The 15,778-nt window shown below is 33.2% G+C and overlaps 3 protein-coding genes and 3 pseudogenes across 3 annotated transcripts; all 6 read right to left on the bottom strand.

Annotated features, from left to right (window-relative positions):
* Positions 1 to 1,869: 1,869 nt before the first annotated feature.
* Positions 1,870 to 3,774, bottom strand: LOC125832444 (jasmonate-induced oxygenase 1-like). Its single transcript, XM_049511597.1, has 3 exons — positions 3,398 to 3,774; positions 2,467 to 2,788; positions 1,870 to 2,154 (listed from the first exon to the last, which is right to left on the bottom strand). Exons 1-3 carry the CDS (start codon positions 3,748 to 3,750, stop codon positions 1,870 to 1,872), a joined length of 960 nt encoding a protein of 319 aa, XP_049367554.1. The 5' UTR covers positions 3,751 to 3,774.
* Positions 3,775 to 4,492: 718 nt separating this feature from the next.
* On the bottom strand, positions 4,493 to 5,628 carry LOC125832680 (1-aminocyclopropane-1-carboxylate oxidase 5-like; annotated as a pseudogene).
* Positions 5,629 to 7,333: 1,705 nt separating this feature from the next.
* On the bottom strand, positions 7,334 to 8,553 carry LOC125832308 (flavonol synthase/flavanone 3-hydroxylase-like). The gene is made up of 3 exons (XM_049511447.1): positions 8,184 to 8,553; positions 7,762 to 8,083; positions 7,334 to 7,674 (listed from the first exon to the last, which is right to left on the bottom strand). Exons 1-3 carry the CDS (start codon positions 8,516 to 8,518, stop codon positions 7,405 to 7,407), a joined length of 927 nt encoding a protein of 308 aa, XP_049367404.1. The 5' UTR covers positions 8,519 to 8,553; the 3' UTR covers positions 7,334 to 7,404.
* A 742-nt stretch (positions 8,554 to 9,295) lies between these two features.
* On the bottom strand, positions 9,296 to 10,455 carry LOC125832307 (protein DOWNY MILDEW RESISTANCE 6-like; annotated as a pseudogene).
* Positions 10,456 to 11,619: 1,164 nt separating this feature from the next.
* LOC125832249 (flavonol synthase/flavanone 3-hydroxylase-like) lies at positions 11,620 to 12,671 on the bottom strand (annotated as a pseudogene).
* A 1,348-nt stretch (positions 12,672 to 14,019) lies between these two features.
* LOC125832681 (jasmonate-induced oxygenase 1-like) lies at positions 14,020 to 15,160 on the bottom strand. The gene is made up of 3 exons (XM_049511883.1): positions 14,838 to 15,160; positions 14,374 to 14,704; positions 14,020 to 14,289 (listed from the first exon to the last, which is right to left on the bottom strand). The coding sequence occupies exons 1-3, from the start codon at positions 15,158 to 15,160 to the stop codon at positions 14,020 to 14,022; spliced, it is 924 nt and encodes a 307-aa protein (XP_049367840.1).
* Between the last annotated feature and the right edge of the window lie 618 nt (positions 15,161 to 15,778).

Raw genomic sequence — 15,778 nt, 5'->3', positions numbered from 1 at the left:
TTCAATATTATTTATTTAAACAGAACCCACTAAGTTTTTTTTCTTTAAATATTTTTCTAAATTCTTAAGAGAAAGGAACTATCAGTTAGAAAATTGAACAATGACCGTTAAAGTAAAAAAAAATAGATAATTAATTAATTAAATTATTTGCATTAAATTTTGGACCAGGTGATCTTATAATGAATTTTGGAAAAAATTCACATTAAAAAATAAAACGCTTCCCGACTCCTGATAAAGACGAATATTAGGTTAGCTTGATGAGAAGACGATTTTTTTATTGTCGGTTGCATGATTAAGGAAAGAATGATGGACATTCATGGAGATGATAATAATAAAAGCAAAATATGATTGACACATTTTATTTTAATTTTAGAGGGAAAAAAAAGAACACGTCATCAGAATAAGGAAAAGGAGACACAAGGATTGAGAAAGCTCCTATCCTGTTTAAAGAAAAGTCAAGAGAAAATGCAATTTGCCAATTGAGTGCGTACTGTTATAATATATGATGCTGACATCAAATTTGTAGAAAACGATATTACCCAATCATATATTAGACTATATTATACTCATAAATCATAATAATAACACTCCTTCCTATTTTTTGGGCAACCAGAAGAAATCCGAGCTTATCTCTTGACTATTATTTCATTTTGGAACTTTAAAGCGTAAATCTTACGTTTTAATGTATATGATATTATTTAATTTAATAAAAAATGTAAAAAGAAATAATTTTAAGATTCACAGTGTAATAAGCCATGGATATATATATATATATGTGACTTTAAATTTATCATTCAAAAATAAAATAAAAATAGTTTTTAGATATAAAATGTGACATTTTTATGGATAAATATAATTAAAACGAAAAATGTGTCGGATAACTCTTTTTTTTTTTTTTAGTTTAAACAAAGAAATCTTTTACTAATTGTTTGCGTCCAAAGCAAATACCAACAAGAAAGTCCTATTTTGTGTGTCGGATAACTCAGATGTGTATCCAATGAGTAATAAGCTATTGATATGTAAATGTTTGGGCTTAGACCATGTATATTTGTTTATCTATCAAATAGTTATAAATAATAGATTTTGAGCCGAGTAAATTTGATAAAGGTAGTTGAATCACAAATCTGTTAATAGCATAATTTGAGATTTTCTTTTAGTTTCCATCTGATGTCCAACATTTTCAACAATAAAAAAAAGTCATTTCCAAAAAATCGATTCAAAACCTCTAATTAAAAATAAAAGAATCCCTATAATCCTACCAAAACCATATTTATACATAAATTGAGACATTGATGTGAATGGATCTCTCATTACTGTCTAAAGAAGGTTATAAATAAGGCAAAATTATTTGGTGCTTTATTTATTTAACTATTTAAATATAAGGGGATAAGTTTCACACATCCATCTTTCTATGATCAGAAATATAGATGCACACAACTATCTTAAGCATTTTTGTCATTGGACAGTGAATACCTTAGACCAATCTCGTTTACATGTAAAATTTGAAACTCCACGATAATAATGACTATTTTTTCGAAACAGGATTGAAAATTTATTTCTAGTCTCGTATATCCATTAGAAGTGAACCTGGACGCTTGTCCAATCCAACCCTCTTGGGCTGTACGTTCATATACTCAACTTGAATTCAGTCCAGAAAGAGGTCGAAAGATAATTTGGCCCAAAAATGTATCAAATGTATTGCTTAATTTCTTCCTTCTTGTCCTGTAGTATTATTAATTAAGTAGCTTAAATATATCATTTTGGATAATAAAGAAAAGAAAACAAAAATGGAAGACTAGAGAAACATGTCTACAAATAAGAAAGTTTATATTTAAAATGAGGGGGAACAATGATTGATAAAACACAAATTTAATGATTCTCTATTGATTTAGTGAGTGAAAAATGAGATAAACCAAGATCTTCTTCAAGTCCAGCAGCACGTTTGAGCTTATTTTCGTTGCGTTTTTGCAAATAATCACTGTAAATGAAACCCTTATAATTTGGTTTCTGATCAATTTGCTTAGTGAAATAGGGAAGGGGTTCAAGCCATTTCCCCCCTGATACATTATAGAAGAATGAAAATGAATTTCTTGATCTCCCATTGGGTCTCATCACCCTATGATTTGGACTTTTGTAATTGTCATTCGTCAGCACCTTCAACAAAAAAATAAGAAAAAATAAACATCATGCGAAAAAAAAAACAATTATATTTTTAGTGTAATCATCTACTTTATGAAACTCAATGGTTAGACTAATTTAAATTCGTGACATGTATGACTCATTTAAGAGTGTTGGAAAAAGTTGTTGAGTCGAGTCCACCAACAAAGGATTCTAATCGCCTGTAACTCCTCAAGTTGTGGTTGTTGCAGATTAGCTTCCGCAATTACAAAACTCAAATTCAAGACCTCTGGTGGCGGTGTAAATACTAATGATACTTATATAATATAGTAAGTATATTTTTTTTACCTGAAGAACAATACCAATGTTAACAACAAGGGCACCTTTATTGGGGGTTACTGGGATCCATTTACCATCTTTTTGAACTTCAAGCCCTCCAACTTCATCTTGTAACACAAATGTTATACATCCAACATCTCTATGTGAACTTATTCCCATTTTCTCATTCTCTGTTGCTGGTAAATAATACAATGCTGTCAACACATCAGAATTTCTCTCATTGTTAAATTCTTGAAGAGTACTTGGAGGCAGACCCAAGGATTCACTAAGGATGCTTTCTAAAATTGCACCCATCTTTGTGAATTGATTGAATAAATCTCCCATTACTTCTCTGAAACATTGAATAAACAATAATTAATATATCAGCGGCTATTCGTTCAACTTGAAGGACAAGTTTCTTTCTGTTTATTTTAAGTGATCAGCTTTTCATGCCCTACAAAGGTGATGATTTGTGTTCTATACATTAGATTAATAGAGAAATACGCAATCATTCACTCATATAAAATACTTAAACGGGATTTAAAATTAACTAGCCCTTAATCATTCACTCAAATAAAAATAGTTAAATGTATGGAATTTATAATTAAATAGCCCTTAATCATTTCTGTTCTGCCCCATATGGCCATATAAATAATATTCATTTTTCGGATAGCTCTGTCATAAATTTTAAAAGATGTAAAGGTTCTCAACAAATAATTTAGTACAAGAATCATATGAAAACTTGGATGACTGTTGGAAAAGTTGGATAGCTATTTTGGCAAAAATGAGATAACTAGAAGTGTGATTTTAAGTTCAATATTTACACAATCAGATCACTCAAAAAGGTAATGACAAGTAAACTCTATGACGAATATTAATTGATCAAACAAAACTAATTGCGTCAAAACTTTTTTATGCATTTAACTTAAATCATTCTAATATTAAGATATATATGACTAACCGGAGTTGTGGATGATTGGCAGGAAAAACATTGAAGGTGGATCCGGGGTGAAGCATAACCAAGTACTCTGCAAATTCATAAGACGGATTTGGTTTTCTGTTATAGCCTGCAGGAAAAGGCGCCCCTGGCAATGGAGAGCAGTTCATTTTCTCTTCAACAGGACACTCAAAAAAGGACTTTGATAGTTTTAAGGCGCGGCTCATAAGGTCCAAAGGCACCCCATGATTGACAATTTGAAAGAAGCCATATCGACTACATGCTTCGTGTATCACTTCTCTTGCCTTTCTCTCGCCATCTTCATCTCCTAGAAAGAACGGGGAAAGATCAACTATTGGCATCAGTGAATTAGCCATGTTGATTTACAACATTCGATATGGCTAAGAAAAATCTTATTAGTACAAGATTACAAACAAAATGGTGGCTTTTTAACTACTTATTATCTAGATACGTGTGTTTCTGGTTGATGATTAACATTATAAAAAAGGAAAAGTATGGTTACAGATTAATTAAATCAAATAATTTAACTCCCAGGGACATAACCACGTCACATGGATCCTTCAATTTATCAACTTCACGTGATTTCACCACATATTACTATTATAATTTGCGTTGTGTTGTTGGATCTTAATTAGTATTCTTTATCATTTGTCTGATATTATTTTTAGCATTATCAAAGATTTGTTCAGAGAAAATCTCAATACTCTAGATTCCCATATAACTTTAATATGGAGTTAAATTTTATAAAACAGATGCATTGGTGTCTAAAACTACAGTAAAACAATATGAAGGAGTACTTGATGTTATTCTGAAAAGCAAAAAAGGAAAGCAAGAAAACAATATCTGCAGTATCCGCAATTTGAATATTTTGAATTAGTAACAACATACAGCAGCAATACATAGCTATAAATTGAAGATTCCTCTTCATAGAATCAGGCTTGTGCGTGAAAGACATGTTTAACATACTTAAGAAAATAACTGTGTGCCCTCTAACAATTTAAATTTTTAATTGAGATGGTCGCACACTTCAACATATATATTAGGAGTGATGTAATACATCTTTATTTCCATAATATAGATAAAACTTTTCACTACATAGACGTCTTCTCTAATTAGAAATTGAGTAGTGGGTTATATGGATGAGATCTTCAGGTCTATCTGGTGGATTACTCCTGTTTTTGATTCTCAGCTGATGATATTCTTCAAACAGGAATCCTCTGTACTTTGGCGACTCTCCAATTTCCTCTGTAAATTGTGGTAATGGCTCAACCCACTTGGCTCCTTGCACATTATAGAAGAACGCGTACGAGTAACGGTCTGTTTCACTTGGGCTCACTGCTCTGTGAGTTGCACTCTTGAATTTATTGTTGCTTAGCACCTTTTTTATTTATGTCAATAAAATTTAATAAATTAAAATTTTGGGATAGTGGTAAATGTGAAATCTATAACCAACCTAGAGTGGAGTTATAAGTACCTGAATGACATCACCAATGTTAACAATTAGTTTGTGTTTGGAAGGCGCTATGGGAATCCAGTGGTCATCTTTAAGCACCTCAAGGCCTTTAACTTCATCCTGGTAGAGAATGGTGAAGAAGCCAGGATCTTCATGTGGAGGTTTTCCAATGTTGTCATCTTGTGTCACCACTGGTAAATAGTGGAGTCCGAGCAACGAATCCCGAGACCGATCATTTCTGTAGTTTGGTAGGAAGTCAGGAGGGAGGCCAAGACACTCACTTATGATTCCTTCCAACACAACTCCTAATTTTGTGAACTCGGAAATCATCTCCTCCAATACTTGCCTAACAATATCAAAACATATTTATTAGGCAACATTCTGAAAATGCAAATTAACAGAAACAACTAATTTGAGTTGCAATCAAGAGATAATATATATATATTAGTACTTGAAATGAGGTAGTTTGTTGGGGAAGACATCAACGACAGAGAATGGAAAACGAAACACCAAGTTCTCAACTGAATTCTTTGTGCTTTTTAAATAATTATCAGAAGGTACCGCGAGTTTTTCTTAATCAGAACAAGCAAAGAAATTCTTATACATATCCATGGTTTGGCTCAACAACTCGAAAGGAATTCCATGATTCACAATTTGGAAGAAACCAAAGTTAACACAAGCTTCTCTAATTTGCTCAATAGCCTTCGTTTTCCCTTCCCCATTTTCATCTGATCTAAAAAATGGAGAAACATCAATTGTTGGAATATCAAAACTAGCCATCATATTTTTCTTAATTCTCTTCACTCTTCTTAGTCTTATATTTGGATTTTCTTTTGAGTTTAATTTATAAGCATTTTCTGATCTTACAAATTGTGGTACAAAAAAAGATATTTACAAGGAAGAAATTAAGTGGAGCTAACAACCTCATAGTCTTGGGCATAGTGGGACTCTCTATCTTAAGTAGATATCAATCGTCATTGAATATTATTAACATAAATTTGACATGACAAAATAAATTATTTTTTATGTCATCTTATAAACATAAACCCCATAGTGTTAATAAACAAAAATAAAAAATGGACAAATTACTTAACTACACTCCTTTACTTACCTTAATATCCATTTATCCTACTTATTTCAAAAATTTCAAAAATCCCTTATTTACCTATGTATCCCGCATGTATCCCGTGCACAACGTTATGTATCCCACTATGTGGTATGTATCAAACCTAATGTATCCCGTGCACAACGCTATGTACCCGCTATGTGGAATGTATCAAATCTAATGTATCCCGCAAACATTATTTTTAAGGGATTTTTGGTAAATAGAAAACTAGAAGGGATAGGATGTTATTTAGTACTTATAATATGTGGTTCCTATAATTTATACATAAAAAAAACCATTATGCTTCTCCTTTCTTTATATTTCTCCCAAAATTAAATTCTTACCTAAAAAAAAGGCTCTTTAATGCTATTCATCTTGAAAGTCTTCTTAGGGATGAAGCTTTGGGGACCCCATAATTATTTTTGAAGTTCCCCTGTGTGCGCCTTAGTAACGTTACAAGCAGACATAGTGAGAACTTTTTTTGTTAGAACAATTTTATACTAAAACGGCAATACTAACGGCCAATACTTTTCCTGTGGGGAATGCCCCTCAACCAATGTAATGAACTTATGTTTTTTCTTTCTCCTTTAGTCTATTGAAATCCTTGTTTAACCCCAAAAAAATAAGTCATTCTTACACAATGGATTCCTTCATTATTTGGTGTGATTAAAATGTTATTTTCTTGCCTTGTCTTTCTCTCGCCATCTTCATCTCCTAGAAATAACGGGGAGTGATCAATTATTGGCATCAGTGAATTATCCATGTTGACTTTTAAAGAACCTTATTACTTTCAACATTCAATATTGCTAAGACAAATCTTATTAGTACAAGATTACACACAAAAAATTGATTTCCATTAATAAAAGGGATAAGTATAGTGACATATTAATTAACTCAAATAATTTAACTCCCCATAGAAAAAGGGACTGGATCCTTCAATTTATCAACTTCACGTGATTTCACCTCATTTTACTATTATAATTTACAGATTAATCTAAATTAGTACTCTTTCTCATTTGTCGATCTGAAGTATTTTTTTAGCAGTATCAAGGATTTGTTCATAAGAAAATCTCAATAATCTGGATTCCATATAGCTTTAATAGGGAGTTAGATTTTATAACACAGATGAAGGAGTAGTAGTACTTGACGTTATTCGGAAAAGAAAAAAGCAAAGAAAAGAAACAAGATCTGCAATTTGATTATTTTGAATCAGTAACAACAAGCAGCAGCAAGACACATAGATATAAATTGAGGATTCCTCTTCAATGAATCAGACTTGTACGGTGAAAGACGTGTTTAACATAATTTAGAAAATAAATGTCATGTGCTCATTTAAATTATTAAATGAGGTGGTCACACACTTCGACATACATATTAGGAGTGACGTAATACATATCATTGGTATGTTTCTTTCCATATAGAGAGAACTTTTCATTAGATAAAACTTGTCCTCTAATTAGAAATTGAGTAGTGTGTTATATGGATGAGATCTTCAGGTCTATCTGGTGGATGACTCCTGTTTCTGAATCTCAACTCATGATATTCTTCAAACACGAATCCTCTGTACTTGGGCGACTCTCCAATTTCCTTTGTAAATTGTGGTAATGGCTCAACCCACTTGTCTCCTTGTACATTATAGAAGAACACGTACGAGTAACGGTTTGTTTCACCTGGTCTCACCACTTTGTGAGTTGCACTCTTGAATTTATTGTTGCTTAGCACCTTTTTATATGTCAACAACATAAGAAGTTAAAATTTTGGGATAATGGTAATTGTGAAATCTATAACCAAGAGTGGAATTATAAATACCTGAATGACATCACCAATGTTAACAACTAGTTTGTCTTTGGAAGGCGCTATGGGTATCCAGTGGTCATCTTTGTGCACCTGAAGGCCTCCGATTTCATCCTGGTAGAGAATAGTGAAGCAGCCAGGATCTTCATGTGCAGGTTTTCCTGTGTTGTCATCTTCTGTCGCTGGAAAGTAGTGGAGGCCCATCAACGAGTCCCGAGAACGATCATTTCTGTAGTTTGATAGGAAGTCAGGAGGGAGTCCAAGACACTCACTTATGATTCCTTCCAACACAACTCCTAATTTTGTGAAATGGGAAACCATCTCCTCCAATACTTTCCTAAGAATATCACATGCAAATTAAAATGTTAGTTCTTATTGGAAACACCATAACAGAGGATCAGCAGGTAATTTGAGAGAGAGTATAGCGGAAATGTTACTTGAAATGAGGTGTAATGCTGCGGCAGTTATTGAAGCCAGAGAATGGAAAACGAAACCACAAGTGCTCAAAAGTATCAGCTGAATTCGGTGTGCTTTTTAAATAATTATCAGGTACCGACAGTTTTTCTTCATCCGAACAGGCAAAGAAAGTCTTATACATATCGATGGTTCTACTCAACAAGTCTGAAGGAACTCCGTGATTCACAATCTGAAAGAAACCATAGTTAACACAAGCTTCTCTAATTTGCTCCATAGCCTTCTTTTTCCCTTCTTCATTTTCCTCTGATTTAAAAAATGGAGAAACATCAATTGTTGGAATATCAAAACTTGCCATATTGATGTTTTCCTTAATTTTCTCTTCAATGTCGTTCTTCGTCTTATATTTGGATGTTCTTTTGAGTTTATTTTATAAGCATTTTCTGGTGTTGAAGTTAGTTAAATTTGGCATCTCTTCATTTCTCCAAGTTCTTATTTGGACAAGAGATTCAGGTGATTAAATCTCAACCATTAATTTAGATTTATGACATGTGTTCTTTTTGTTTTTTTTTGGTCGCTGAATGTCATTTTCCATTGCCTATTTGTCTGTTCATGTCTTGATCCAAAATTCCAAAAGCCAAAAAATTTAAAAAATTCAAAAGCCAGTAAGCATATCTTATCGAATCAAGGTAACCAATTATCAAAATACAACAGATCAGCAACCTCTGATCCAAAATTCCAAAACCAATAAAAAATCATAATGTGCCTGCCCACGGCCCACCTGATGAAAGATGTCGATCGGCAAATTAATAGCCTTTTGTTTTCTTATTTTTAATGTTATTAGGTAATATGCATTGGTGTCTAAAACTAGAGTAAACAATATGAAAGGAGTACTTGACATTATTCAGAAAAGAAAAAAGGAAAGAAACAAACAAGTCTGCAATTTGATTATTTTAAATCAGTAACAACAAACAGTTCATTGAGGATTCCTCTTCAAAGAATCAGGCTTGTACGATCAAAGACATGTTAACATAATTAAGAAAATAATTGTGTCCCCAGTAACAGTTTAAATGAGATAATCACACACTTTGACATACATATTAATGCTATGTTTCTTTCCATATAGACTTGTTCTCTAATTAGAAATTGAGTAGTGGGTTATATTGAATTAATCTTCAGGTCTAGCTGGTGGATGAGTCTCGTCTCTCTGTCTCAACTGCACATATTCTTTAAAGAGGAATCCTCTGTACTTGGGTGATTCTCCAATTTCCTTGGTGCACTGTGGTAATGGCTCAACCCACTTATCTCCTTGCACGTTATAGAAGAAAGCACACGAGTAACGGTTTGTTTCTCTTGGTCTGATCACCCTGTGCGTTGCACTCTTGAATTTATTGTTGCTTAGCACCTTTTTAATATGTCAAAGACAAAATAAAATGTTCAACTCTAGAAGAATTTTGGGATAATTACAACTGTGAAATACATCAGGAATAACCAAACTATAATTACCTGAATGACATCACCAATATTAACTTCTAGTTTGTCTTTGGAAGGCGCTATGGGAATCCACTGTTCATCTTTATGCACCTGAAGACCTCCAACTTCAGCCTGGTAGAGAATGGTGATGCAGCCAGGATCTTTGTGTGCAGATTTTCCTACGTTCTCAGCTTCTGTCGCTGGACTGTAGTAGATGCCGAGCAAGAAATCCCTAGCCTGATCATTTCTGTAGTTTGCTAGGAAGTAGGAGGGAGCCCAGACACCCACTTATGATTCTCCCCAATACAAATCCTAAATTTGTGAAATGCGAAGCCATCTCCTCCAATAATTGCCTAAGAATATCAAAACATATTTATTTAACAAACAACATTCTTATCATTTAAGTGAAATCACCATAACAGGGAATCGCTTAAACTTGAAACAGTGAGAATAGGGCTATAACGGAAATAAATTAAAATATTACTTGATATGAGGTGGATTTTCGGGGCAGACATTGAAGCCAGAGGATGAAAGATGAAACAGTAGCTGCTCATAAGTCCCAGCTGATTTCTTTGTGCTTTTGAAATAATTATCAGAAGGTACCGATAGTTTTTCATCATCTGAAGAAGCAAAGAAAGTCTTGTACATATCCATGATTCTGCTCAACAACTCCAAAGGAATTCCGTGATTCGCAATTTGGAAGAAACCATAGTTAACACAAGCTTCTCTCATTTGTTCAATAGCCTTCTTTTTCCCTTCTTCATTTTCCTCTGATCTAATAAATGGAGAAACATCAATTGTTGGAATATCAAAGTAAGCCATGTTGATTCTCTTGACTCTCAATGATGTTCTTAACCTCTTTATAAAGCAAAAATGAAGTTAACTATTGATTTTCTGCCCATATAAATATTCAGTTTCTGGATTGCTAGATCTGTCATAAATTTTAAAAAAACTCAAATCTGTAGTTCATGTTATAGTTTAAGAATTTCATGATTTTGTAGTACTCCAAAAAAGATCCTATAGCATAAAGTGCCAACATTTTATCTAACAAATTAAGTCATATGTGACCCTTAATATTTCATTTACCACTTTAATCTTAAAAAAAATTATATCTATTAGACATAAAATAATAATCAGTTGAAAAACAAAATTGTGTGTATCTCAAATTTAAAGAGTTAATAACTTAGATGGTCACTGAACTATTAATTCTTTTCATAGAAAGTCACTGAACTTTCATTTTCAACTCAAAAATCATTCAACTATGACTTCTTTGCACATAAAGTCACTCAACCTATTTAATTGTTTTTTTTATTAAAATTTGCTGACATGAAATTTTAATTATTAATCAAAATTTTAAGAACTAAATATATATCCATTTAAATCATTTAATGACCCGCCCCATTTAACTCAACCCGCTATTTTATCTTAATTTAAAATTTTCAGCTTTATTGATATGAAAAGAGAACAATTACATCACTCATTTGGGCCTAATGCCCAAATCCAATTAACAAACAAACATATAAACAAGATAGGGCCCATTTCGGGAAAGTTCCCGAATTCCTTCCCTATAACACTTTCCTTAAGCTTAGGGTTTCCTAAAGTGTCACTTTCCTAATCTTCTTTACCGCCACTAAATATGGTTAAGGACTAATCCAATCAAATAATTTAACTCCCTTTGCAGAACCATAGAAAGGGACAAACTAAAGTAAACAAAGAAGAAATAAGATTGCAGTATTTCAAATTGACAGCAGCAAGACGCATAGAGGATTCTATGAATCAGGCTTGTACGGTGAAAGACGTGTTTAACATAATTAATAAAATAATTGTATGCTCTTTAACAATTTAAAATTTTAACAAGAGTAAACAATATGAAAGGAGTAGTTGAAGTTATTCGGAAAAGAAAAAAGGAAAGAAAGAAAACAACAACTGCATACATATATTATTTTTCTTGCTATGTTTCTTGCCATATAAAGAGAAAACATTTCATCACATAGAAATTGAGTAGTGTGTTATATGGATGAGATCTTGAGGTCTAGCTGGTGGATGAGTCCTGTTTTTGATTCTCAACTGTATATATTCTCCGAAGAGGAATCCTCTGTACTTGGGCGACTCTCCAATTTCCTCTGTAAACTGTGGTAATGGCTCAACCCACTTGTCTTCTTGCACGTTATAGAAGAAAGTGCACGAGTAACGGTTTGCTTCTCTTGGTCTCACCACTCTGTGAGTTGCACTCTTGAATCTATTGTTGCTTAGCACCTTCGACATAAAAAAAAAAAAAGATTCTTCAAATTTTTGGATGATTATAAGTGATGATAACTGTGAGCAGCGGAGCGGAACAATAATTACCTGAATAACATCTCCAATGTTAACAACTAGTTTGTCTTTGGAAGGCGCTATGGGTATCCACTGGTCATCTTTGTGCACCTCAAGGATCTTCGTGTGCAGGTTTTCCCGTGTTGTCGTTTTCTGTAGCTGGAAAGTAGTGGAGGCCGATCAAGGTATCCCGAGACTCATCATTTTTATAGTTTGTTAGGAAGTTAGGAGGGAGCCCCACACACTCACTTATGATTCCTTCCAACACAACTCCTAGTTTTTTGAAATGCGAAGCCATCTCCTCTAATAATTCCCTAAGGCAAAACATATTTATGTCACAAACAACTGCAATTTCAGATACAATATACCGTAAATAAAATAAAGAATTACTTGAAATGAGGTGGATTTTTGGGGCAGACATTGACGACAGAGGATGAAAGACGAAACACAAAGTGCTCAAAAGTCTCAGTTGGATTCTGTGTGCTTTTGAAATAATTATTAGGTACCAACAGTTTTTCTTCATCTGAAGAAGCAAAGAACGTCTTATACATATCCATCGTTCTGCTCAACAACTCCAAAGGAATTTTGTGATTCGCAATCTGGAAAAAACCATAGTTAACACAAGCTTCTTTCATTTGCTCAGTAGCCTTCTTTTTCCCTTCTTCATTTTCCTCTGAACTAAAAAATGGAGAAACATCAATTGTTGGAATGTCAAAACTAGCCATGATGTCTTCCTTAATTTTCTCCACTCTCAATAGACAAGTATCAATTATTCACTCAAATAAAATAGTGAAGCAGAATTTAAAATTAATTAAGCCTTAATCATTTCTGTTCTGCCCCATATGGCCATATAAATAATACTTGAATTTCTGGAAAGCTCTGAATAAATTTAAAAGGCATAATACACAAATGTGTCTTTTAATTTGGCTTCGATTGATAACTGTCCAACTTTGAATGTACACATATAGACACTTAAATTAATTAAAAAATTAAACAAGAATACACGTGCATCCTATGTGGCATATTACACATATAGGACGCCATGTAGGATGTGAATTGCCACATAGGATGCCTAAAATTAAACAATGGTGTCAGCGAACCACTGAACAGGGGCAAAGTACACTAGATCAGAGGTGTTGAGATATATACTATTAACCATGCGTTTGGATATAATATTAATTATAGAATAATTATTCATTAAGTTTTAATAAATTATATGTTCATTTATGATGTCTGTTTATTTATGTAGTAGATGATTTAGAGTCCGTTGGGATTGACTTAAAAAATAGCCATGTGGACTTGCAATAGTACTCGTGCAACCAAGATGTTGATAAAAATCAATCAATAATTTGGTTTTGTGAGATGGCTAAGTTAAATCTTAGGCATAATACATAAACATGACCCTTAATTTGGTTTCAGTGGACAACTATGCCCTTCAACTTTGAGTGTGCACAAATAGACACTTAAACTTGTACAAAATAGAACAAGTAGACACATGTGTCCTACGTGACATAATACACGTAGGCCATCACGTTGGACATAAAATTGTCATGTAGGGTGCCATGTAGGATGAATGTGTTTATTTGTTCAATTTTATAGAAGTTTAAGTGTCTACTTGTGCACACCCAAAGTTAAAGGTCATAGTTGTCCGTTGACGTCAAGTCAAGGGTCATGTTTATGTATTATACCTAAATCTTATTAGCACAAGATTACACATAAGTATGGTTAAATATTAATCATATCAAATAATTTAACTCCCTTTGCAGAACCATGGAAAGGGACAAACTAGAGTAAACAATATGAAGGAGTAGTACTTGACGTTATTCGGAAAAGAAAGAAACAAGATCGCAGTATCTGCAATTTGAGTATTTTAAATTAGTAACGACAAACAGCTGTAACACAGATAGATATAAATTGAAAAGACGTGTTTAACATAATTAAGAAATAACAGTGTGCTGCCTAACCATTTAAATTTTAATTAATTGAGATGGTCACGATACATATTCAATATACATATTATGGCTATGTTTCTTTCCATATAGAGAAAAACTGTTCATCACATAGACTTGTCCTCTAATTAGAAATTGAGTAGTGAGTTATATGGATGAGATCTTCAGGTCTATCTGGTGGATGACTCCTGTTTTTGATTCTCAGCTGATGATATTCTTCAAACACGAATCCTCTGTACTTTGGTGACTCTCCGATTTCCTTTGTAAATTGTGGTAATGGCTCAACCCACTTGTCTCCATGCACATTATAGAAGAAAGCGTACGAGTAACGGTTTGTTTCACTTGGTCTCACCACTCTGTGAGTTGCACTCTTGAATTTATTGTTGCTTAGCACCTTTTTTATACCAACAAACATAAAAGTTCTTAAATTTTGGGAAATGGTAACTGTGAAATTAACCAACATTCAAATTATAAATACCTGAATCACATCACCAATGTTAACAATAAGTTTGTCTTTGGAAGGCGCTATGGGAATCCATTGGTCATCTTTGTGCACCTCAAGGCCTCTAACATCATCCTGGTAGAGAATAGTGAAGCAGCCAGGATCTTCATGTGCAGTTTTTCCTGTGTTGTCATCATCTTCTATCGCTGGAAAGTAGTGGAGACCGAGCAATGAATCCTGAGAACGATCATTTCTATAGTTTGGTAGGAAGTCAGGAAGGAGGCCAAGACACTCATTTATGATTCCTTCCAACACAACTCCTAATTTTGTGAAATGGGAAACAATCGCCTCCAATACTTGCCTAAGAATATCAAACAGAGAACATTCTTGCAAATTTTCTAAAGAATTAAAATTTCGTACTACTACTTATAATTGGAAACACCATAACAAAGGATCGCCTAAATAAGAAACAGTTAATTTGAGATGCAATTGAGAGAAAATGAGGTGGAATGTTGGGGAAGACATTGAATGGAAAACGAAACAGCAAATGCTCGTAAGTCCCAGATGAATTCTTTGTGCTTTTAAGATAATTATAAAAAGGCACCACGAGTTTTTCTTCATCTGAAGAAGAGAAGAAAGTCTTATACATATCCTTGGTTCCGCTCAACAACTCCAAAGGAATTCCGTGATTCACAATTTGGAAGAAACCATAGTTAACACAAGCTTCTCTTATTTGCTCAATAGCCTTCTTTTTCACTTCTTCATTTTCTTCTAATCTAAAAAATGGAGAAACATCAATAGTTGGAATATCAAAACTAGCCATGGTTTTTTCCTTAATTCTCTTGACTCACAATGTTGTTCTGATCAACCTCTTTATAAAACAAAACAAAAAAACATAGTTTTAAGGAGAAGTCAATTGTTGATCTGCCCCATATAAATATTCAGTTTCTGGATTGCTAGCTCTGTCGTCAAGACTTGTCATATGCTATAGTTTAAGTATTTTATGCTTTTGTAGTAATCCAAAAAAATGATCCAACAACGTAACGTCCTAACATTTTATCTTACAAGACAAATATATACTTATTAGTTAAAGGGTCTCCACAAATCATTGAGGACAAGAATCATGAGATAATAACTTGAACAACTCTATTAGAAAAGTTTGATAGGCGTGATCAGTAAACTAACCAGATGATCACTTAATTAATAGTGGAATCCAATTAATTAATTTATATTTTAGATGATGCTGATTGCTACTCCTACTATATATATAGTAGTGATGATAGATTTGTTATTTCTCAAAAGTAAAGCAACTACCACCTACTTATGTAGTTGTTTATTTTCAGCTGCAACTCTCCATGATGTTTGTCTTCTAACTGACTCCAGTATTACTGAATAAATTATTTTGAAAAAAATACAGATGTTGGTTGCGGAAAAAGGAGGG

This window comes from Solanum verrucosum, unplaced genomic scaffold, assembly GCF_900185275.1.
Source record: "Solanum verrucosum unplaced genomic scaffold, falcon-dt-bn FXZP01000009.1, whole genome shotgun sequence".
Lineage (NCBI taxonomy): Eukaryota > Viridiplantae > Streptophyta > Magnoliopsida > Solanales > Solanaceae > Solanum > Solanum verrucosum.
Note: the sequence above shows the minus strand (reverse complement) of the source record. Positions and strands in the feature narration are given on the sequence as shown.